Source organism: Rhinolophus sinicus, chromosome 18 (genome assembly GCF_057876585.1).
Source record: "Rhinolophus sinicus isolate RSI-liver-muscle chromosome 18, RSI-T2T, whole genome shotgun sequence".
NCBI lineage: Eukaryota > Metazoa > Chordata > Mammalia > Chiroptera > Rhinolophidae > Rhinolophus > Rhinolophus sinicus.
Genome location: NC_142518.1, coordinates 66,370,768 through 66,396,465, shown reverse-complemented (window position 1 = coordinate 66,396,465; position 25,698 = coordinate 66,370,768). Strand labels below are relative to the sequence as shown.

Genomic DNA, 25,698 nt, shown 5'->3' with positions numbered 1-25,698 from the left:
GGCTCGGCAGCTCGGGCTCTCTCCGGCTCTCACCAGACTCCACAGCCAGTAGTTTGCGGCATCCGGAGGAGCAGCAGCAGCAGTAGCGGCGGCGGGCGCATCCGGGAGACGGACGAGCGGGCACAGACGGCAGCAAAGAATCCGCGCACCATGCCCGGCTCGCCCGGGGGGCATTGGCACCTGCGTCCCTAGCCCGGCGCGGGTTCTTGGCGCGTTGCTCTCCGCGGCATTCCGGCTGAGCGGATTCATCTGAGATCCGAAACCTCCCACCCCTGCTCGCTCACACTCCACACTCACACGCTCCATACCACACACTCACTCTTCCTCTTTCTCATACATTCACACACCACCCGAGGCAGAAAGAGAGCACAGACCTCCCGAGTGCCAGAGCCCCTTGGAGGGAGGGAGCCCAACGCAGCGCAGCCAGCGCCTCTCCGGGAAGATGGAATCAAGACGCTCCCGCAAGTAAACTTTGGCGGCGACACAACCGTCGACCGCAGCAGCTGCTGAGGCGGACCCCAGCGACATGGACTGAGCTAGGAGGGCTTCCTCCCGCGGCGGCAGCGGCGGCGGCAGCAGCGTTCCTCGGGGAGACACCCCAGCCCAGACCCAGGGAGGAGGAGAAGCCCCCGGTACCCGCGGCGGCGGCCCCGCCTCTCCTGGCCGGTACTGTTGTCGCTTTTCCTCTCCTCCTCCCCATCCCCCGCCCCACCCCCTTCGGGCCAGTGGAAAGACCGGGACTTTGATTTTCTTGGACAAATTGCCATCGCCCTGTTTTCACAAACTTGACGTGGAGACTCGGGCTGCGTTGGTAACTTTGATTTCCGAGACGCGAACGCCCGCAGCCCAATTGCTCTGTGGCGGGGACTCAGCGCCCACCTCCGATTCCGGACAGACGCTCCCACAAGCCTTCCGAAGCCAACCTCAGCGCGAGGGAGCACGCTCTTGTCTGGGTTGCCTCTCTCCCCTCCCCCTTCCTCTGCCAACCGCGGGACTGCCATCCGGCTCAGCGAGATACCCCGGCGCCTGCGGCGCTTGACAGCAACTCAAACTCTCGCCTTCGATCCCCCTTTCTTCCCAACAGTCCTCAAAAAACGGCCAGTGTGGCCCCCTCGGACCCCGGAGGGCGCATTCCAGGCGTCTCTTCTCTCCGCATTGAATCAGAAGCGCTGGGGGGAGGTCCTTGCGCATGCCAGGTGCACAGACAACGCGCTCGCCAGCCCCAGTGCCGGTGCGCTGCGGCGGGCCCGGCAGTGCCTGAGAGGCTGCGCCCCTACGGTCCTCCCCACCATCATCCCAAGTGTGGTCCGGACTCAGCTGCGTGTCAACCCCGCGGCTCAAACAGCGTCGGACCCGCAGCCCTGCGGCGCTGCGGCCAGTCGCACCCGGCTAACTTTGAAGGGGGAAAACTGAGTAGCCGGGCTGGAGGGAGGGGGCTCGGGGCCGCGTGGCGCTCCTTCGGCCCCCCGGAGCCCCCGGGCCCCCCGAGAGCCCCCGCCGAGTGCACCCCAACCTCAGCATTGGAGCCGGCGCGGGTGTCACCCCCGCGCCGCCGGGCCGCCCTGGGTGGGACTCCTCCCGCGGCCTCAGGGGCCCCGGGGCGCGCGCAACAGGCGGCCCGAGTCAGCGGGAAGCTGGAGCGCCGGCGGCGTCGGTTTCGGAGGGGTGTGGAGAGGCGAGGCCAGGCAGAGCCCCGCGCAGCCATGGAGTCGCTCCTGCTGCCGGTGCTGCTGCTATTGGCGGTACTGTGGACACAGGCAGCCGCCCTCATTAACCTCAAGTACTCGGTAGAAGAGGAGCAGCGCGCCGGGACGGTGATCGCCAACGTAGCCAAGGATGCGAGAGAGGCGGGGTTCGCACTGGACCCAAGGCAAGCCTCTGCCTTCCGTGTGGTGTCCAACTCGGCTCCGCACCTGGTGGACATCAACCCCAGCTCGGGCCTGCTAGTCACCAAGCAGAAGATCGACCGCGACCTGCTGTGCCGCCAGAGCCCTAAGTGCATCATCTCACTCGAGGTCATGTCCAGCTCAATGGAGATCTGCGTAATTAAGGTGGAAATTAAGGACCTGAACGACAACGCGCCCAGCTTCCCGGCGGCACAGATCGAACTGGAGATCTCTGAGGCAGCCAGCCCCGGCACGCGTATCCCGCTGGACAGCGCCTATGACCCAGACTCCGGAAGCTTTGGCGTGCAGACGTACGAGCTCACACCTAATGAGCTGTTTGGCCTGGAGATCAAGACGCGCGGCGACGGCTCACGCTTTGCCGAACTGGTGGTGGAGAAGAGCCTGGACCGAGAGACACAGTCGCACTACAACTTTCGCATCACTGCTTTCGACGGCGGCGATCCGCCTCACCTGGGCACTGTTGGCCTCAGCATCAAGGTGACCGACTCGAATGACAACAATCCAGTGTTTGGCGAGTCCACCTATGCGGTGAGTGTACCAGAGAACTCACCTCCAAACACGCCTGTCATCCGCCTCAACGCCAGCGACCCAGACGAGGGTACCAACGGCCAGGTGGTCTACTCCTTCTACGGCTATGTCAATGACCGCACGCGTGAGCTCTTCCAGATTGACCCGCACAGTGGCCTGGTCACGGTCACCGGTGTCCTAGACTACGAAGAGGGCCACGTGTACGAACTGGACGTGCAGGCCAAGGACCTGGGGCCCAACTCCATCCCGGCACACTGCAAAGTCACCGTCAGCGTTCTGGACACCAATGACAACCCACCGGTCATCAACCTGCTGTCGGTCAACAGCGAACTGGTGGAGGTGAGCGAGAGCGCCCCCCCGGGCTACGTGATTGCATTGGTTAGGGTGTCTGATCGCGATTCCGGCCTCAACGGGCGCGTGCAGTGCCGTTTGTTAGGCAACGTGCCCTTTCGGCTGCAGGAGTACGAGAGCTTCTCCACTATCCTGGTTGATGGAAGGCTGGACCGCGAGCAGCACGACCAGTACAACCTCACGATCCAGGCACGCGACGGCGGTGTACCCATGCTGCAGAGTGCCAAGTCCTTTACTGTGCGCATCACCGACGAGAATGACAATCACCCGCACTTCTCCAAGCCCTACTACCAGGTCATTGTGCAGGAGAACAACACGCCCGGCGCCTATCTGCTCTCTGTATCTGCCCGAGACCCCGACCTGGGTCTCAATGGCAGTGTCTCTTACCAGATAGTGCCATCGCAGGTGAGGGACATGCCTGTCTTCACGTATGTCTCCATCAACCCTAATTCGGGTGACATCTACGCGCTGCGATCCTTCAACCACGAGCAGACTAAGGCATTTGAATTCAAGGTGCTGGCCAAGGACGGCGGCCTGCCCTCGCTGCAGAGCAACGCCACGGTTAGGGTCATCATCCTCGACGTCAACGACAATACCCCAGTCATCACGGCCCCGCCACTGATCAATGGCACCGCGGAGGTCTACATCCCCCGCAACTCCGGCATAGGCTATCTGGTGACCGTTGTGAAAGCAGACGACTACGATGAGGGTGAGAATGGACGAGTCACCTACGACTTGACCGAGGGCGATCGCGGCTTCTTTGAAATAGACCAGGTCAATGGCGAAGTCAGAACCACTCGCACCTTCAGCGAGAGTTCCAAGCCTTCGTATGAACTTATTGTGGTGGCCCACGACCACGGCAAGACGTCTCTTTCCGCCTCTGCGCTGGTCCTAATCTACCTGTCCCCTGCTCTCGACGCCCAAGAATCAATGGGCTCTGTGAACTTGTCCTTGATTTTCATTATCGCCCTGGGCTCCATTGCCGGCATCCTCTTTGTCACTATGATCTTCGTGGCGATCAAGTGCAAGCGAGACAACAAAGAGATCCGGACCTACAACTGCAGGTAGAGCCAACTTTCTTTTCTTTTTTGTCTTGGATGAATAAGGTGTATCTGTGTCACTGTGTGAAAATCCCAGTGCTTTTGTTTCCTATTTAAATGCATGCACCGTACCTACAGCGCTTCTTTTTGGAGGGGAGGGGGGAGTTTGTGGCAGTCCAAGCTGATCAATTCTTTTGATCTGACAATTTGCTGGAAGACAATCATTTACTGTTCGAATAGGTTTTGTCATGTAATGATGATGAGCAGAAAAGCAATTATCATTTTAAAATTTGCGCAGCTGCGTCCATGTAGTTGTGGCAGAAAATAATGAGAGAGAGAGAGAGAGAGAGAGAGAGAGAGAGAGAGAGAGAGAGAGAGAGAGAGAGAGAGAGAGAGAGAGAGAGAGAGAGAGAGATTTTCAGCAGAACCACCAAGTACCACAACTTGCTTTCTGGGGCACTGTTTTGGGGACAGACACTGAAAGAAGAGGGAATGCTGGCAGCTGCTCTGTCCTGTTGTAGAGATAAAGTGTGAAGAGAGCCTGAGTGGGAGTCTAAGGTAGGAAACAGAGTTGGGGAAGAGAGAACAGGAATGGGTGGGGAAGCAGGTGATTAGTGTTTTTCAGTGTGTTCTTGGCTCATTTTGTATCCAGTTCCCAAACATCTGGCTATATAAAGTGAAATTCTACCAGTTATCTGTATGTTTTCAAAAATCTGGTTGATGGGTGGGGTAGAGACTAAATAGCCCAGAGAGGAACAGGGCTTTGCATCCAGATGTTTCAGTAAAAATAACCATCTTCTAGAGTTGATGGTGCTTTCCTCTAATGTGGGTGTGCTGTGGTATTAAGATCTGCTCCCTACCAGTGGATGTCACTATGGGCTATTGTGTAGCAGTTTCCTTTGAAGTGTGTACAGTGTGTGTGTGTGTGTGTGTGTGTGTGTGTGTGTGTGTGTGTGAGAGAGAGAGAGAGAGAGAGAGAGAGAGAGAGAGAGAGAGAGAGAGAGAGAGAGGAAATGTGCAAGTGGAAACTGGAATAACACATAGTTTTATAAAAATAAAAAGATTCCATGATAAGCATATTAGAGGGTCTTGCTGAAGCCCTTCCTTACAATTGGATAGAACAAATAAGTCTAACTATTTCTAGAATCCAATTTAGGACAATACATGTAATTTTTTCCAGCAGTGTCTCATCGAAACGGTTGAAAAAAAAGTTGTTTCTTTAGTTTGCTGAAAATGAACGATGCTGCTATTTCCTACCAAGGTGTGTGTGCACTTTCAACACACCTACACATCAAGTGTGTCTTTTGTGCCATCTGTGCTTGCATGTTAGTTAGTCAAAATATGTTCCTGTAGGTCCGATTTGTATTTGACACCATCTGAAATGCACACTTCTGTGAATCAGAGCCCCCTGAATATGTAACAGCCATGCAATTATTGTTTCCCTTTTACTATTCTCTGCATTACACAAGTTAGTAGACAAATGCTAACCACACATGAATATCAATCAGGTGCCATAAAAGAGCAGCTGCAATGCCTCATAAATGCTTTAATCCTGTTACTAGTGAAATGGCCGTGACTTTTTCTTTCCTTCAGCTCCAAGTCATTTCAGATGGAAGAAATGGAAATTAATATCACTCTTACCTTTGAAACCTGCAACTGCCAGTGGCTATTTTTATAGGAGAAAAATGTAGGGTCTATAAATTTTTATTTATATGGAGATAATGATAGAGGGGGCTCTTTTTAAGTCATTTCCTCAGTATCAAATATATGCATAAGACCCTTTCCTTGATAAAAAAGAAATCAGCTTGAAATAAAGATATTGAAGGCTTTGCCACCTCTTGGTGATGTATAACTAGAAGTGAGAGATCTTTTCTAGCGCCTGCCAGGAAGATCATTCAATGAGGAGGAGAGCATTTGAATTGGAAAAAACAAACAAACAAAAAAACAACTCAGTGCTCTCCAACTTCACTCACATGTGTATTTTGTAAAGAGCTCTGTTCCCTGTGATGGTTTGGGATTAATGAAATACAGTTTAATTAAATAATTGGTCAATACAGACAAGGCTGCACAATGAATGCCTCAGCTGAATAATTGGACAGGGCATTGCCAAACTTACCCATCAGGGGTAAACAAAATGATTAGAACTTCCCATTGATTCTGTAAACAGATTAGAAAAGAAAATCAACCCCTGTCCGGGGGTCTTTGGGATTTTATCTGCTCCCAAGCTCCAGTAGCATCAGCTTGCCATCACTGCAAGTGGGCCTGAGCACAGAGCCAAAGGGTGAGGGGAATGCTACTGCTCAGCTCCTGGAAGATCCTGGGGACAGAGCAAGAATTTGCCTCTGGAGATATGCAATTTCCCTGTCTCCTCAGACTTTTGAGAAACCTAAAGTTCAAGAGCTTGTCTTTCCATGTACTAGGCAGAGGTTTCTTGTTCTGTCCTCTGCAGAGCCTCTTCCTCAAATGCACTCATTTATGAGACATGCGAGATGATCTGCAATTGCTGCTTGAATTGGGCTCCCTTTTTGTATTCAGACAATTAGCTTTGTCGAAAGAGAATACAGGCATAGTCTTTCCTTGTAAAGATCAACCTGTATTATTTATTAACCCTATTGTTTTGCTGATCATTGCCCAGAAATTGAATTTCCAAACAATAGGCTGAATCACTGTGTGCAAAATAATAAATGACTGAGAATCTGGCTACATTGTAATGTATTTCTTTTGACAAGTCTCTTAATGCTTGATGTCTTTGGTGCACGTTGCTGGGTCTGTGTCAGTGTTAATTAAATTGAGCTCTTTATGTTCCAGTTGCAGCACAGCTGCTTGTAGGTACACCTGAATGAAGAAGGATGCTGAATGCACTAACCTTTAAATTCCTTTGCAGTAATTGTTTAACCATCACTTGTCTCCTCGGCTGTTTTATAAAAGGACAAAACAGCAAGTGTCTGCATTGCATCTCGGTTTCTCCCATTAGCGAGGAGCAAGACAAAAAGGCTGAGGAGAAAGTGAGCCTAAGGGGAAAGAGGTAAAGAGGCATTTCCCCTCATTCAAATGGGTTTGGCTATAGGATTTCTCCAGGAGAGGAGGGGGTGGGGTGGGTAATAGAAGGGAGCAGGGCTAGGGCAGGGGGAAGGAAGGTGTGGAGGGGAGAGGAGCTGAGGATGTGTCAAAGGACAGGTGTCTGGTCTCCTACCCAGTCCAAAACTCATTAGGTCAATCATAGAGGAACTTGATTGAGGGTGTTCACCACATGGCAAATGCCTGGAGGAACTGTAACGAGGGTTATTTTTTATTTCCTTCTATCTCCTCTTCCATTTAATTGGGACTTCTTATTTCACCCAGGAATTCCTTTGGGTTCCAGGGACGCTCCAGATTTGAGCATTTTCATGCTTTCTCTCCCATAGGCTCAACTTTCCCCATCCCCCCACCCTTGCTAAATGGCCACTCACAAGGAGAAATTCCAATTCCAAAGTACAGAAACTTTCTTGGGTGGGGGGCGGGGGCTGAGTGGGCGGTTGGTTACTATGTTTAATATGAAAACTTTATGGCCCTCAGCTTTTTTTCACATGTAGAAAGCACAGGGAGAAATCCGATGATGTAATGCACCCGAATAAGAAGCTGGAGTGGAGATGGGGTGCAACCCTCTGGGGTGCTTAATGTTTATTAATCAGTGCATGGTTTGGGAGGGCATTAGCGATACATGCTGCCTTTTCTGTCACATAGAATCGCTGAGTACTCCTATGGTCATCAAAAGAAATCAAGCAAGAAGAAAAAAATCAGTAAGAATGACATCCGCCTGGTACCCCGGGATGTGGAGGAGACAGACAAGATGAACGTTGTCAGTTGCTCCTCCCTGACCTCATCCCTCAACTATTTCGACTACCACCAGCAGACACTGCCCCTGGGCTGCCGCCGCTCGGAGAGCACTTTCCTGAACGTGGAGAACCAGAATACCCGCAATACCAGCGCCAACCACATCTATCATCACTCTTTCAATAGCCAGGGCCCTCAGCAGCCAGACTTGATCATCAATGGTGTGCCTCTGCCCGAGGTGAGTGCAGCTATGCAGCTCTGTGAGGTCTTCCCAGACCTCTTTTCCATGCTCTCACTGGACCCCATAGGCCTCTACACTGGTATGTCCCCTGGCAGGGGTGGGGAGAGCTTCTCTGCCTAAGCCCATTTCTGTGATCAAGATTTGCTACCAAGTGCTTCTTGGGTCAAAGCATAATCCAAGATACTGAGCCTTTGTAGGGGTGGATGTTGGGAGTGGGAGTTCAAGGGATCTGAGCCTTTGAAATTCTTGTATGGTATTCTGGCATAATACGAATTTTGCTCTACTTGTTGCAAATATGGCATGCTTGCCAGCCAGTGGTACCTGTATTCCAGTTAAAGTGGTAGAGAAAGAGTCAACAAGTAGTTAAAGTTGGATAAACCCTAGAATGCTCAGGGGTTAATTCCAGCCTCCTAAATCCCCCTTTGGCTTTTTCTTTGGTCATATGCATGCTTTGCCAAGGCTATGGATGGTCTGGTTAAACGGAGGCAAACAAAAAAAAAATTAAAAAAGCCACATTGCTATTTCTTGGTAGTTCTTATGGTGATGTTTGACAAATGAGGGGTTTGAAACTGTCACTAATGAAAATTTCAGAAATTAACTATGCATTTGAATTAGCTTTGTTTCCTTTTACTGGGAATGAATATTTTCAAATGGAAGCATTCTTTTTTTAAAAACATAATATGGTCTGATGTTTGCTCGCTGCTGAAATATGTCAGGGTAGTAGGGTGAGAATGTGGATGATGGTGGGTGGGTGGAAGGCTGTACAGAACAGTTCTTAAGTTGATATTATTTTTCCATGAATTGCTTAAGTCCCTCTCCCTCTTTGATTGAAAATTTGCACTGGGAGGCATATGCCCTCTTCCAAGACACTAATTAAAATAATACTGCATGCTTGGAGAGCATTTCCACATTTTTTGAAGCACCTTCACACCTATTGTCTTCTTTGATCCTTGCAATCAGGTATCTTGCCCTTCAGTAGATGATGAAATGGAGGTCCAGAGATGTTAAAGGACTTGTTCAGACCCACAGAGCAGGACATTGAGGGAGAGGGAGAGGGAGAGGGAGAGGGAGAGGGAGAGGGAGAGGGAGAGGGAGAGGGAGAGGGAGAGGGAGAGGGAGAGGGAGAGGGAGAGGGAGAGGGAGAGGGAGAGGGAGAGGGAGAGGGAGAGGGAGAGGGAGAGGGAGAGGGAGAGGGAGAGGGAGAGGGAGAGGGAGAGGGAGAGGGAGAGGGAGAGGGAGAGGGAGAGGGAGAGGGAGAGGGAGAGGGAGAGGGAACAAGAACTAGATCTCAGGGCTCTATAACTCTCTGGTAAGTGCTGTTTCAGTGACACTTTCCTGCCTCAGGAATAATTCAGCCTGACATACCTGGGCTATGATGCATATAAAATGGTCTCATAGTATTTGTATCAATTTCATAGGGCAAAGGATTTTAGGACCAATTGCATCGATCTCTTCTCCTGGTTCCTGAAAAATAATTCTCCGCAGAATTAATGGGACCAAATAGCGGTGCTCTTAATAAGAAACTGATGCTATTCTGCCAGCAAGAAAAACACCAATATTTTCAATCTATAAATCTATAAATAAGGATTTATTGAAAATCCAGTATTATGCTAGGTAGGCTTAGTTATAATTATGAATATCAGTGAATACTATTAGGGAATAGACCATAGACTTTTTGGAGGAGTACTTATGGGCCACCAAGGGTTCAGCAATGGAGAGGGAGACATAGTGCTTTGTAGTGGAATCAGATAGACCATGATCTTGAATCTGGGGGATACCACTTGCTATGGAATTCCTCTGGGTCTCTGTTTCCTCATCTACAAAATGGGCATATCTACAATGCAAGGTTGATCCAAGGAATAATGTGACATTGTGTGATGTAAAAGGTCTGACACATAGGTGCCCTCTGAATTGGACAATAATTGGAGAATCACTGTTGCAATGGCCTGTACACCCGAGTATGACTCCCTAAGCACTTATCACCAAAGAAGAATTTAAGTTGGTTGTATGTGGATAAGACCTACAAAGTGGTGTGATTAGAGTATCCATATTGGATATTTAAACAACGGAGGTAAAATGCCAAGATTGTGGGTTAAAGTGCTGACTGCCGTTGCTTGTGGAACTGGACAAAATGATTGAATCCTGAGAGCTTGGTGATTATTTATGTAATCAGTTAAAGGCACTAAAGAAATGTGAACCTCGGTGTCTATGAGGTGGTTGGAGTGGGCAGGAGACATATGACTATGTTTGTGTGGTTTACCTAAGATCTTGGTGTTCTTTCTGAGATTATCCTATGGGCAGCATGAAGCAAAGTGTTGCTTCAATTATTTAGAAAAGCACGGAAAGTCTGAATTCTGATCCTATCCCTGACTACAAAGCCAGGTGCTCTCTTTATTTAATAAAATCACACAGATCTAGTGTCTAGGGCTAGTTAGGGCCAAGACAGTGTGTACTAGACACAGTGAGGTTAAGTGGGTATTTCTAATAAACGGTCCTGGAGAGTTCAACTGACAAACTCATTCAGAAAGGGGAGAGACCCACACAGCCACACATGAATCAGGCCATTTAACCTATACCTATCACAAAGCCCTGCATGGCGAAAATGACAGTTCTCCTTTCTTCCTATACCAGAGGCCCCTCAACGTGGATTAACTAGAATATTTGAGGCACAGGGTACTCTATAGAAGAGCAGAAATGATTGATTCATACATACAGCTAATATTTGTTGAGTGTCTGCTCTTTGTAAGGTTCTGCTCTAGGCTCTAGTGTTAGAGAAGTAAAAAAGATGGTCTCTGAGCACAAGGAATGTACATTCTAATGGGGTAGACAAGAAAACAAATAGAGTGATAAATGCTACTATCAGGTACAATGAGATATTCACCATTCCTAGGATAGTAATATACTGATATATTTCCTACCTTTTCTTCATATTTTCCTCATTAATTAATTAATCCATCCAAGAAACCAACATTTATTAAGCAATTATAGCACAGAGTGATGTGTTACAATGTGATAAATATTAGATTTTATGAAAATTTCTGTATTAAATCTAATGTCACATTTTTCTTATTGTTTCATTAAACCATTATTTTATTTGTTTATTAATTCAACCCAGTAGCATTTATTGCACACTTAGACTGTGCCAGCCACTGTACTACTTGCTGAGGATACAAAAATAAAACACTTGATCCTTGACCCCAGGAAGCTTACAGGGAGACAGACAAGTAAACAGGTCGTTTCAATTCAGGATAACATCTGTTTCCTGAGCATATGTTACATTCTCAGGACCAAAGGTCATTACCCATTAGATTCCCCTGCTGGGCTACCTTGTGACAAACCCACCCCCTTCATTAGCTGTAGAGTCAGTTGCAGGGCTTACTTCCAATGGCATCATAGAGGAGTCAGAACTGCCTCCCTCGCAGCACTTCATCACACTTTGAAGTTTATCACCATGGCATTAGATCAAACCAGTAAGCATTGTTTGAGTATCCACCGTGTGCTCAGCTGTGTGGCAGGTACCATGGGGATCCCAAATAAATATAAGATGTAGCTTCTGCCCTCAGAGAATTCAGTCTAGTTGGGGAGCTAAGATCACCCACAAGAGTTCCCTGCAAGCAATACAAGAGTTTCTAACCACGTGTTACTTTGTAGGCTCATTAGTACCCACCTTCTCCTCCTTCCATGACAGCCCTGGCATCACTTACATGCAGATCTACTGTTGAATTCCCAAGGTCTGGTGCTGATGTGAGGGTAACTTTTGCATTAGTGTGCAAATCTAGCCACATCTGAACATTGTTGGCTCTAGAAACCAAAAGAAACGTGCCTTTAAATGCGTTAGATAGATAGTTAAGGTAAAGGGAATGGAGCACTAGTCTAGAATTGGAGCTCAGCCTTTAGTATTAGAGAGATCATCTGCCTGGATTGTATATCATTATTTACCAGTCCTCTGATGTTGGTCAGGAAATCAGCTATGTGGACTTTGTGGTTTTGTACACAAATTTGAGGAGAAAAAGTGTAGGATACCTTTACTGTTTACAGTACAGTTTTGTAGAATTAGTGATGTCAGATAGCTCTTAAATATTTTAAATTGAAAAGTGAGGTTTATATTCTTTGGTGTCTTGGTTTATTTAGTCCATAGACTTAGTTAGTGCTTGTGTAAGTGAGAGTGTGTGTATGTCTGTGTGTGGGGGATGTGTGGGGGTGGAGACTGAAGAGAGGGAAAAGGAGGTTTAAAAAGAAACAGAATGAAGAAGAGAGAAAGTTAAAAGTTTGATAAGATTTTCCTAAAAATTATTCCAATTTTTTACAGAGTCCTTAGTATGACAAATAATTTTCCTTCCAATCTTATGGAACAAAGGCATGCCTACTGGGTACCTCTGGATGCCAAAAAGTGTAACTTCTTTGTACATAAACATTTCTGCATTACCCTTTCATTACCCAGGCCATGGCCATTGCTGGAGGAAGAAAATGCAACTAATTTCTTCTACTGGTAATGGAGACTTGGGTGGGGACTTTTCTTGCCTTCAGGAGGGGTGGAGTGGCCCAAATACCCAGGCTCTTTGGGAGGCACTATTTTAGTTGTAGTTTTCTCATGTTAAACACTCCTAAGCTGATGACTCTAAGAGAGTATTTATTGGTAGACAAGAACTTCCAGAATTCTAATCATAGGTGCATAGGGATTTAGATTTTTGTTTCAGACTCAGTCTTGTGTTCTCTCTTTCTATTTTTCTATCTTTCACTAGTAAACTGTAGCATCTTTAATATGAGACTTCCTGAGGGTGTGTGTGCTTTGCTATGGTCACTCACCAAGCAGTTTCATGAGTAGCAATGTGGTAGCAGTGGGAGAGTTTGCAGAACAAGGATGTATGTGGCAGATCAAATGGAACGCTTCCAATTATGCTACAGAAAGTCTCAACACATGTTATCTTAGTGCAAATAATGAAACTAAAATACCAGACTTTGAAGAAAATAAAAAGAAAGAAATAGCTCAGCATGCTTTGGTCCCTAAAACAGTTTTACAGTTAGGGATTTTCAGTGATTTGAGTGAAACTCTAAGCTAAGAAACTAGAAAAGCAGCCACAAACCTGTCAGATGTCAGATTCAGAAATTACTAGAAAATTAATAGGTATGATAAGGCTGGCTTGGGTAGCAAGGAAATGACACAAAACACCACTTCCAATTAAAACTGACCAACAAACTCTTCAGTGAGCATTTTTTATGTTACTTTCCTTGTCATGACAAGGTCTTGGCACCATCTAAGTTTTACCCAAAGGGTCAAAAGTAACCCTCAGGCTGCAGAAGGAAGGAATGGAAAACAGGGTAGCCCACATCTTTTAAACACGCACACTCCAGTTTTCTTTTAGACTTTGGGTGGTGAGCACACAATGGAGTATATCTATATTGTATTATACATTTGTACACCTGAATATTATATAATGTTTTTAATCAATGTTACCCCAATAAATTTAGTTAAAAAATCAATGACCCCACTTCTACTAAGAGACATTCTAGGGTCACCCATTGCCTACACTGTATCTTATTGGCCCCTTTCACATCTAGCCCAGGCAGCTGGTTTCCCAGTGGAGATCCATTTGCAAGATGTGTTCCAGAATAAACTGTTCCTCCGTCGTCTCCATGCAACTGCTGCAGGACTGAGTTAGTTTACATTAGTATTTGCTAATTTATTATTATCATTCCTTATTGGCAATTAACTGGTTACCTTAGAGATCACCTCTCTCCCCATACACCTTCACTAAAGTTGAGCTCAGCCTGAGCTCTTGCTAATGATCCTGAGATTTCTCACACTAGGGAACTGGAGGCAGGACTTTTTCCATAGAGGGCTCTGAGGCTTTGGAATTCCTCTTATTAGAGGACCACTTGTTTTTGGGTCCCAGTGGCCCCACATAGTTTTTCTCTGATTGTCAGTCAGACTTACAAGGTGGGAGGAGCTGCAGACCTCTGCTTCCCTAACCTTGCCCTAGTCTTTGCTGTGGCTTTAGTATACTGTGCTCAGAGGCTGAAGCTAGGGGATTGGGGGTTTGCTTGTTAGGAATTAGAGGACTAAAAAAGGATGAAGTCACCTCCCAGCAAAGCTAGAGTCTTTCAATTATGGCACTGCAGTGGATCTAAGGCGTCTGCTTAGTTTCAGATGTTGACCCCTCTGCATGTGTATCTCAGCTTCCAGGGCTTAGGGAAGGCTAAGCTTGGCTGGATCAGATGTGGGTAAATGAAGCCATTTGTACAAGGGGCCTGTGTGTGAGAGGCGGGAGGCCGGCTCTGGAGCAGCCATTTTCCCCCACTGAGAGAAGGCTGGATTTCTTGATGTGTGACTGGCTGGCCTTTAATGTGAGCCTCATTTACTTCGAACAATTGAGAGGCTTGAAGTGAAAGTCCCAGAGGATCAGTTGTTTGTAGAGGGAAATACTCTTCAAGTTACATTTCCTCATTTCCTCTTTGTGTAGTTATGAGTGGTTTCTGTGTGGGTTGTATGGTGAGGGTCACTCCACTTCCAGTGGGTATACCCAGGCTGCTAGCACCTCTTTGTGTCCCCCGCCCCAGGGAATGGTGAAGAAAGTACTGCTGCTGTGTGAAGAACAGCTCGCCAACTCCATAAACTTGGGCTCCCATATGGAAATCTCATTTGCTATCATTCAGCATTTTGCTTAAAAATACTGGCTAGGACCACACAGCTCCACAGCACTCCTGGAAGAGGTGTCAGAAGGGATTAGTATTTCCACCGTATAATCATGAAAATGGAGTTACAGAGAAAGCCAGTGACTCACCCAGGCACAAAACATTCGGGGCAAAACTGGACGCCATTTTGCTTGACAGCAGTTCCTCTGGTGCAGCTTCAAAGTGCTTTCTGTCACATAACAGAAAATCTGATTGGGTTTTGAATATACCTTTGAATGGTAGTTGTGTTCTTGAAAATCTGTGTAGCACTCTCATGTGTTCGTTTTATAAATTAGACCCCATGTTAACCACAGTGGTAGCATTCCATATTTATAGAAAACCTGGGGTAGATTCTTTCATAAAAGAAAGAGCCCTTGTGTAATGGGAATAATCAACTCTTAACCGATTTCCTTCATAAGTAAGTCTGGATTTTCATATATCTTGTTTGCATAAAGTGAGATTCCTCACTTGACAAGCTTCACAAAACCTTTGGAAGTTGGGCTAAGTCAATATTCCCTTGAATTCTCACTGTTTATCTTTCCTTGTTGAATTTCACTTAATTAAAAATATAGTTATGTAACATTTAAAATACACGGAGTCCAGAGAAAACAGATATGCATCTCCCAAATTTAACACATGTTAACATTTCATATTTGCTCCAGATTAAAAATAAATAAATAAAATACTACAGCTACCCTCCTCCCATCCTATTCCTCTGCTTCCACTCTTTGTATGTCTGTAGCTAGAAGGACAGAATCCCATCAAGAATGTTCTGGTGCTTTTTATCTTAGCCTGTTGAGCTTATACCTGAAAGAAATGGCTCCCACTTTGCTGCCCCAGGTTCTGAAAGCTCCTCAAGTCAATAAGGGTTTCCTAAATTGAGTAGAGCCTGGGAATTACTTTGGAAAATGAAAGAGCTCTCTTAGACTTCCTTTAAATACAGCCTTTGGGGAGGGAGAAAATTCCTTTTCAGAAAGACAAAACAATGAGAGTGAGAGTTAGACAGATTGACAGACATACAGGTGTGAGGGGCAGCTATCTTGAGTTTTGAGCAGACCATGTGAAACTGAAACAGGCAAGAAGCCTGGTGTGAAGCCTGCATTCTCCTTGAGCTGTGTTCATGGACCAGCACCAGGGCTTCTTCATGTTAGATGCGTAAGCACTGTCTTGATGGGCATAGTCTTCAGATGCTCTGTTAGGCCTCTGAGTGCCAGAGTGGCCAGTTTTCAGCTTCTTCCACAGGGCCCCATCTGGCCTCTGTTCTGTGGCAAGCTGTTCTCGCTCATTGCCACCAGCACTGGCCTTGGCGTTCTCTGCTCTCTCGATTATTTTCACTCCTAAATCTGATTTCCAGAGCATGAAGGGCACCTCTTCTCAGATTGTGTAGTTTGCTCTTCTGAACAAAATGGATTCCCTGTATGAACTGTCAGGAAGATAAAGTCAATCCAAAGACCAGACTCTCCCTTTAGGTGATGCTGTGTGTGTGTGTGTGTGTGTGTGTGTGTGAGAGAGAGAGAGAGAGAGAGAGAGAGAGAGAGAGAGAGAGAGAGACAGAGAGAGACAGAGAGAGACAGAGAGAGACAGAGGAGAGACAGAGAGAGACAGAGAGACAGAGACAGAGACAGAGAGAGAGAGAGAATCTGCTCCTCTCACCCATTATTCTGCATATGTGGTGATGGAGCCTTTAGATCAGGGGTGTCCAAACTGCGGCCCGCGGGCCAACTGCGGCCCGCGATCCATTTTTTATTGGCCCGCAGCAAATTCCAAAAATATATTTAGTTTACTTAAATAAACCAGGTGAGGCAATACGTACTTCACCTCGAGTGAGTGGCCTGGCTGTTTGTGTATTTTACCGCATATGGCCCTTGGTGAAAACGTTGAAAAAAGTTTGGACACCCCTGCTTTAGAGGCTGGCCTGATCTTATGCAGTTTATGAGCTTAGGTCATCAGAGCCGCCCCCTTCCCACCTTTGACACTCTGCTGGTTGCCTCTCTGAGGAAATGCTTATACACCTAGTCACAGCGGGGTGTGATCCCCCCAAATGTGAAGCCAGGGCACCCCAATTTTATATAGCCCAGAGACAGATCTTCCAGGTACTAATTTAAATTGAGAGCTCTGTGTAGGAAGCAGCCAAATAATCATGGCTGTGCATACAACTCAGCGTAAGAAAACGTTATAGGGAATTTCAATTCTTTGGAAATTATTTTCTGAGGCTCAGTTTCTCTTTTTGTGTTTTTTTGGCCAAAACGCTGTTTTAAGCCTTACTGTTCCTCTTTAATTCACTTGGCTTGAGGAAATCTGGTTTGGGCTGCCTATGTGTACTTTGCTATAAAACTGTATCTTTTCTAAGTGAGATGTATGAGTAGGGAGACTAAATCAGACTGCATTCAGAAGGATGGGCTTAACCTTTAAACAACATTTTTTTTACAGCTAAAGATGTCTATAATCTAGCATTCATATGTGAAACTTGACATGCTTGAGGGAGGCAGGGCTTTGGAAATACAGGAATGAACAGAGGCACCTGGCTATAGGTAATAGTGAACGGCTTGTTGGAAGACTGATTTCCTCCTCTGTGCTGCCAGGTACAGAGCCCATGGTGAGCACACAGGCACGCTGCACTCAGAAGATTGGCATTGACTGTGATCTTGCTGTACTGGTCATTTCCTTAATTAGTTTATTTCCATTTTCTCAAGTGTGGACTTTTGAGTAACGAAGTGTGCTAATGGCAACGTTTGTTCCTAAGAGTTTAGAGGAGAGAACATGATGGCATTAGTATTAAATAATGGCTTTTTCATAGTGGGGTTTTGCCTGATTTTTTAATTGCAAAACAGTTTATGATAGTTATGGATCTTTAGGAACAAATATCAAATGCTACATATAAAACACCAATTTTCTGTGTGGCTTGTGAGATTGCTGGGATGTGTGTCCTTACACCTCTAGGTCACTCTTTCTAATTTGGTAATTCTTTAGAAATGGCAAAAGGGATGTTCTTTGTTGCAGTAAGAAATACAATAAGGCACTGCCCCCAAATGGGAAGAAAGCTGAATTGCCTTTGCATAACTATACATTGTGTAGTGGCCTCATAGAGCAAAACCTTATAAAACTGGTAAGCCATAAATGCTGTGGCATTGGGCATTGTTAGCATAGCATCAGGGGGCTCAGTCTTTGCACTTCTGATCGTCTGGCACACTCAAGTAGAGATCAGGGAAGGTGGAGGAACACTGGAACTGCAAAGGTTTGTGGCTGTGCATGGTGTCATATTTGGTGGCATGGGATCAAAAAAATGTGTGTGGTGTTTGCCGTATCTTGTTCTTCTCACTCTTTGAGCCTAGCAAACTCCATCAGGACAGTTATCTCTAATGTGTGAGTGACCCTGATTTACCGTATCCTCAAAGACAACAATCTAGAGATCTGTAATTCTGGGATAGGGGAGGGGATCACTAGCAAACAGAATTAAAAACCTCATAAAAGAGGAGCTTTACTTTATTGAAATCTGTTATTACTAAGGAAATCAGACTCCAGACATTGAGGATTCTAAAAAGTCCAAACATGACATACTGCACCAATCCTGGAACAATTATGTGAGGAGATGGGGACAGGGGGTCTCCAAGCTCTCTTGCAACTCTGAGTGTAATTCTGTGAATTTTGCAGCATTGGCTTGAGGGGCTTAATATAGCATTAAGGTTTGAGTCCATGTAAGGACAATGGCTGCTCTACAGGTGGTTTTAAGAGTAAAGGACTTAGCTAAGATAGGTGACACAATAGGTACAACCCTTTAGCTTTTAAGTGAGGGTGACATATTCTGTATCTCATGCGAATTGTGAGTATGTACATCAAAACTCAGTAGCCTTACCATTCAAATAGGTCTCCATGTCCAATGTAAGTTTTGTCATAAAGGCAGCAATGAGTATACTAACCTTGCTTTAGTTGTTTTGTACTTGCTCTAGAGATGAGTAAGAGATACCACTCCTCTTGCCTGGCAAACTAGACCTTTCAAAAGAACACAAATTCACTTAAATATAAATTACGTTGATTATTACTCTACCTAAAAATTCACAGAGCTGGAAGTCACCGAAATCTCCTTTTAAGTTAGGTATTCTTGAGAACTGTTTTGTATATCATGATAAATTATCTAACCTTTCATACTGTTGAAGGCCAACATTATGGAAATAAGCAGCTTTTTATTCCATTCTAAGGTCAGTCTAACCAAATTATGCAACTTCTAATGCAATTGCTTGAAGCTTCCACTTTGAAAGTTCTCTCATTTTAATACCTTGCAACAGAGATAAATATTTTAGCTACCATTTATGCTTAACAGTATATTTCACTGATTGTCATTCTCTTGGTGGCATTTATTGGCACGAGAGGCAGTTCACCATAGCCTTGCTCATTTTGCTGTTTGCTATAGATAATCAGCAAAGAGCCAGAATTGAATAAAAACATGTGTTTTTGCTGTTGTTGTTATTTTTAATTTCAAGTCATAGGAGGCTAACTGAGCCCTACAGAATCAATATGTATAGTGTACTTGGAGTTTTGCTTGTGAGCCAAAAAATGAGGTAGATTTTCTTTTACAGTAGATTTGATTCCATAATTATTAAACTCAATGCATGTTGGAGGCTGGTGGATTGCATTTAGTAAGATTTGGGGCATTGTTTGTAACAAAGCAATCTATTTCTTTCAGGGAGTAAACTGTTATTTCAGGAGAAGGGTCAGTTCGTTGGGGATCCCATGGGAAGCTCTGTTTTACTTTTAAGCCCCGTATTTTTCAGGGGCTCCTTAAAGGCAGGGCTAATTCTATGTAATTCTTTTTTTTATGGTATCAGATATTACTAATTATGCTTTGTTACTGATGAGTTTATACAGTTTCTGCAGTGGTTATTGTGCCCTGTTCTCTTAAAGGGTATTTATTTATTCTAGGTAAAGCCTAGCCCTCTATGATGATTTGCCTCCAGACTTTAGTGAATGGACTTACTGTTTAGTAGTTACGCTCTTTTCAAAACAATATTTGGCTTGAAAATATTCACCCACTCACCTATCCACCAAATATCTGTAGATCATCCTTTATTGACCAGCCCTATACTCAGGCCTGAGGGATATAGAGAAAGTATAAGCAGTACTTACCCTCATAGCTTATATTGTCACTGAGGAGACAAGATGAGAAGGTCAACATATTTTTAAAAAACAAAATCAATGGGTAAACTAAGGATTATTCACTAAGTGGTGCCATGTAATTGATTAACAATCAGGGGAAAGTATGTTTTTTATTTCCTACTATAGGAGAAAATTAATTCAAACATGGATTAAAAGTTAAAACTTTAAGATGAAAACTCAAATTCTAAATTATTAGGAGAAAATGTACATATCCATCTAATCTTGAAATTAAAAAGAACTTCAGAAACATAAAAGAAACAGAAATGAACACAAAGAAAAATACCAGCAGTTTTGACTACGTAAAATTTTTAAATGTCTTTATATCCAAAAATATCATAAGCCAAGTAAAAATATAAATCATAAGCTGGGAAAATATTTTAAATTTATATAGCAGACAAAGAACTTATATTTATTAATTCTGCACATATTTATAGGGTACTTACTAGGCACTAGTCAGTATTCAAGGTGCTGGGGATACAAATGTGAACAAAGCAAAGTCCCTGTCCCCACTGAGCTTATATTTTTTATGGGCACATACAAACAACAAACAAATAAATTTATAATATGTTAGGTGGTGATATGGAGAAAAATAAAGAAGGATAAAGGTTACATGTTCTGCCAGAAATGAGGGTTCTCTAAGAAGGTCAGGGAAGACATTTTGGATAAGGGGACATTTAGGCAATGTCCTTAATATATAAAGAGTTCTTACAATTCAATAAATAAGACAAATACCACAAGATAAAAATATCGCAAAGGACATATAGGTAATTCACAAAGAAGCTGTGGAAATAGCCACTAGATATGAAAATATTCCAATCTTAGCAACCAAATAATATCAATGGAATGCCATTATTAACGTTTAGTTACAAACACTATATATACTTATTTAAAATTCGAGCAATACAGTGGTGTATACGATAGAAGTTAAAGTCTCCACAACTCTCTCCTCACCAATCCGTTACCCTCAGGGGAACCACAGACAACAATTTGATGTGCAAGATGTTTTTGTTTTTTTTTCTTATAAAATTTGGAAAGATTAAAAAATTATACTCAGCATTGGCAAGGGTGTGGTTATCATACACTGCTACATAGAGTACAATTGATAAAATTGAAATTGATATAATCTTTCTTGGGTGTAATTTGTCAATATACATGGAAAGTCCTGAAATAGCCAGCATTTCTTCCTCTGGAAGTTATCCTAAGGAAATAATTTTTGATCTGCTTAGAAATTCATGTTCAAGGGTATTAATCTCAGCATAATTTATAGAAACAAAATATTATAAATATCCTAAATATCATCAATATGTGAATGGCAACGTTTTTATGGTACATGCATTGCTAGAATACTATGAAGCCATTAGAATAATATTTTGAGGACTAGTTAATGACACAGGAAAACTCATGGTATACATTAATTGAAAAAAACCAGTTAACAAAATGGCATATGTAGATTGATTCCAGTTGTGTAAAAATATATGCATAGAAAAAAGTGCGCTGGAAGGAAAGTTTCCTAAGCATTAGTAGTTATCTCAGGTTGCAGGAAATCAGGTGATTTCTACTTTTTAAATATACTTTTCTAATTTCCCAAAATCTCTACATTAAACATGTATTATTTTTGAGATCAGAAAAGCAATTACTTAAAGAAGTTAATGACTGTAGTACACGTTCATATTAAAGGCCCAAGAGGTGGCATAGGCAGGATTATAAATTATTCTGAAGAGGGACAGATAAATAAGTTCTTAATTTCATTTTTCAATCAGATTATACCTTCTAAACTTTTTCTTTTTCATTTTTTGGAGGTCTCAGTCAGAAGATAACAGGTATGAAGGTTTACATTTAAAAATAACCCTTTTCTTTACAGTTTACCTTTTAAATTTGAGAGATAATGTTATGAAAATTATTTTTCCTTCTTCACTTTCCTTGCCCATATGTATACTCTTGTAAAAGTAGATTTATCTCACAGTGTTAGACATCTGGTTCACAAATTTTATTTTTAGAATGAAAGATTAATTCCGTAGCAACATTTAACTGTAATCTGTACAGATTTTTAATGATATAAAAATGATATAGGCTTTCTCTAAAGGCCAATTTGGCAAAATTTGTTTTTTTCAGTGCCCCTTTCAGGACCAAATAGCCAATTTGAGGGAGAACCTCTTATTATTCCTCAATATTTGATTTCATGTTTGGACTTTTTGGCTCTGAGGCATATGATATCCCTGACAATTTTGGGGGGGGGGAGCAGGGAGTTAATGAGTTGGCGGTCATTGAAGTGCTCAAAATTTGAAATTCAGCCTTGACAAACTGCATTTTTTTTTCAATAAAATGGGCTGTGTTCAATCCTTATTAAGAAAGCCAAACTTATTTGATTGTCTCCTGATCTAGTAGCCCAACTTTGAACAGCATAAGTACAAAAACCAGCATCCTTTGGGACACTTCTCTAATTGATGCTGTATAAACTTTTCACATAATATGTATTGCACTTAAATGCAAAATGCTTATTCAGTGTCTCTGTGTAGATATCAGAACTATTTAGATATTGTAAAGAAAATTCTCATTAAACAAACAAACAAACAAACAAACAAACAAACAAATGCTTCACCCCCACTCCATAGCTAATAGAAGAGAATGTCATCTGTACAATGTCACCCTGATAGTAGATGAAGTGTTCGCTTGCTACGGAAAACATCTGCGGCCTAATTAATTCCGTAGCCTGTCCCTTGGATAAATGGAGACTGTGGCCTTCAGTAGGACTGTATTTCTTATGTGTGCAATCATGTAACTACATGAGTTTTGATTTGAATTATATCTTTTTCATGTTATAACATGGAGTGTTTGATAGAAATAAATATCTGTTGCTTCTTCGTGTGTCTGAGTACAAAAAGAAGGGACTGAAAATTAAGGGAAATCAAGGAAAACACTACTATCATCCCTCCAGCCCCCTCTTTTCTACATCAGTTTTTTAATGTAAAAGTCCTCACTTAAAGACATATTGAAAATGCTTGAAACTTGGCTATGAAGCAACTTAAGATTCATATTTTCCCTTTGTATGGTTTAAAGATGAGATTGTTCAGATTAGAAAAGAATTCCCAGAAAATTAAAATATATATTCAGTTTGAAGCCAGGATTTGAAAGAAGATAATGTGGTAAAGCAGAGTGTTCTAGCTGAGAAAAATAAAACGTAATACTATGCAAATTCATATCACCACTAAAGTGAGTGTAAAACTCCAGAAGTTGATAAGAAAATTGAAAGCAAGGAATTTTATTGAATTCTGAACCTACTGCCACTTGCCAGTCACAGGGGGTTTAGTACTGGTTCTGACCAAGGCCCTGCTAAACATGCTCCTCCACAGGATGTGAGTGAAGGTGATTCTGAACTTGCTTAAGGGGCTCTGGATAGGCCTAAAAACTTTGAAGTTCTCCCCACCCTCCACTCTCCTTGGCTGCTGTCACCTAGGATCCAAGAACAGAACTGATTAGGTGTTGTGGCTGAGATATTCTTGTTTACCAGTGCCATTATGAGGGAGATGGAGCCACCTAGGGAGACAGAGATACACAAAAGCCCCCTGCAAGAAAGGGTAATCTCAATGGGTTGGTATCTTTGAAGATACATCTGTTAGGGTCCTGAGTAAACATAGCAAATACACTATCTGATTTTTACTTGACAATTATTAAGAAACCTGTTGGCTGTCTGGTAAAAGTAGGGTGGGTCCTAGTGTCTTTTATTATTATCATTTATTGGTTACTCATTATAAAATCAATTTATTTTCTGTTGTGAAAAAATAGAAAAGTACAGAAATATTTGAAGAAGTTGGAAAACCATCCATAATTCCACCACTCAGGGGCAACTACCATTAACTTTCTGTTCAGTGACTGGCACAAAATAGGTCCTTAATAAAAGTTATTGAATTAATGGAAAGAGCTTCCACATTTTTACTGTTTTAAAATTGAGATCATTTTAATTGAGATCATTTTGTTTCTTTTCTCATCTTTACATTATTTCATAAGAGTTTTTTCTATATATTAGAATATATTTATAAGCAAGATATTTTTTAGTGTTTGAATTGTATTCTTTTCTATAGATAGGATTTATTTTACTCAAACAATCTCTGATGTTGACCTTTTAATTTATTTAAATTTTTGTCTTATTACACATAATACTATGATGGATATCATTATACATAAATCTCATTGTGATCTCCGATCGTTTCTTAGAATAAATTCCCTAGAAGTGAAATTGTTTTATCTGAAGGTTTATATATTTTTAAGACATCTGATATATTTTTCCCCCATAAAACTACCAATGAACAGTCCCATCACCAGTGTATAACAGCCCATTTCACTATACCCACAAAGCATTATTATACGTTTAAATATTATCATCAAGCTAGTGGAACCATAGGGAAACAGGCAATCTCATACGTTGTTGGTGGGTGTATAAATTGGCACCAGTCCCATGGAGGGCAATTTGACAGTGTCCCTCAAAATTGCAAATGCATATACCTTTTGACCCACCAATTCTATTTTTAGGGTATTAATGCTATAGATATGCTTGATCATGTGCTAAATGATGGAAATACAGGGTTAAATATTGATATATTATTTGATATAGCAAAAATGAAAACAATTTACAGAAATATAACATTTTGAAAAAGAATGTTTTATATATTGATATGGAAGATCTCTAAGTATATTGTTAACGAAATAAAAGGAAGGTTCAGAAAAATATGTAGGGACACTATAATTTGTGTGAAAAAGGAGAGAAAAAGAAAAAAACATATGGAATTATGTGGAAGAATAAACAAGAAATTAATTAGAATGGGTACCTGTTGAGAAATTGGCAAATGAAAGGATAGGGCACAGGGGTCGAAGGGACAATTATTAGTTCTATAGATGAAAATGGGTATCTAATTTTTGTTTAAATATGTATTTCTTTGAAAAAATTTATCTTCCTATTTCATTTGTTGCAAGGACTTAATTTTTCATTGTGTTGTATGACCTTTGATTCTCTTTATGCTTAATTTTTACTTACAGTGTTTTGGAACCATTACATAGAAAAAGTTATCAGTCTTTTAATCTGTGATGTTTTTTGTTGCTTTTTAAGCTATGAATCTTTCTCCCAACCTGAGATTTTTGTTCGTGTGTATGTGAGTGTGTGTGTGTATGTGTGTGTGTATATATGTATATATAGAGAGAGCCAAAAAAATGTATACACAGGACTTGTATTCATCTTTTGTTATCAGTATATATTGAGTACTACAATTTAAATACAGTTTTTTCCTTTCTTAAACTGTGTATACATATTTTTGGCACTCTCCATGTGTGTGTGTGTTATTATATGTATATATGTATATATATGTATACATGTGTGTGCATATATATATATATCAATATATATCACATTCCCCTAGTATCCTTATGAATTTATTTTTTCATTACATTTTTAATTCATTAGGAATTTATTTTGGCATATGCTTCGAGGTGACAATGTAAAAAAATATTTTTCCAGATGGTTAATTGGTTGATTTTGTACATTTATTGTTTATTTCTCCTTCTTCCCTACTGCTTTCTGGTGCTTCTTAAAAACATCGCATATTGGTTTTACATAGAGTAGGAACTTTTGTGAGCTATTATTTTTCCCATTGGTCTTGTACCAATACCATACTGATTTAATCACTGATGCTTTATAATAGATTTTAATAGATGGTAGGGTTGGTTTCTCTTTATTCTTTATCTTTTCAAAAAGTTTTAGTTTTTCTGTATTTTTTCAGATAAACTTTGGAATCATGTTAAGTTTAAAAAATGATTATTCTGGGATTTTGGTTGGAAATGAGTCAAACTGATAAATACATTTAGGAAGAATTGACATACATATAATGTTTAGTCTTTTTACCTAGAAACATGATATTTTTCCATTTAGTTAAGTTTCATTCTAATTTCATCAGTAAATTCATATAGTTCTTTTTACATTTCTTGTTACCGTTATTTCCAGATATTT

The 25,698-nt window shown here is 42.4% G+C and overlaps 1 protein-coding gene across 3 annotated transcripts in view; it reads left to right on the top strand.

Annotated features, from left to right (window-relative positions):
- The first annotated feature begins 15 nt into the window (after positions 1–15).
- Positions 16–25,698, top strand: part of PCDH19 (protocadherin 19) — a 115,414-nt gene continuing 89,731 nt past the window's right edge. For 2 of the 3 annotated variants that reach the window (XM_019716612.3, XM_019716610.3), the window contains exons 1-2: positions 17–3,850; positions 7,550–7,877. In XM_019716612.3, the coding sequence (XP_019572171.2) occupies positions 1,704–3,850; positions 7,550–7,877 (2,475 nt within the window). In that variant the 5' untranslated portion in view covers positions 17–1,703. Of the gene's footprint in view, positions 3,851–6,710; positions 6,852–7,549; positions 7,878–25,698 lie in introns of all 3 variants that reach the window. The other variant, XM_019716613.3, reaches the window with a different exon arrangement.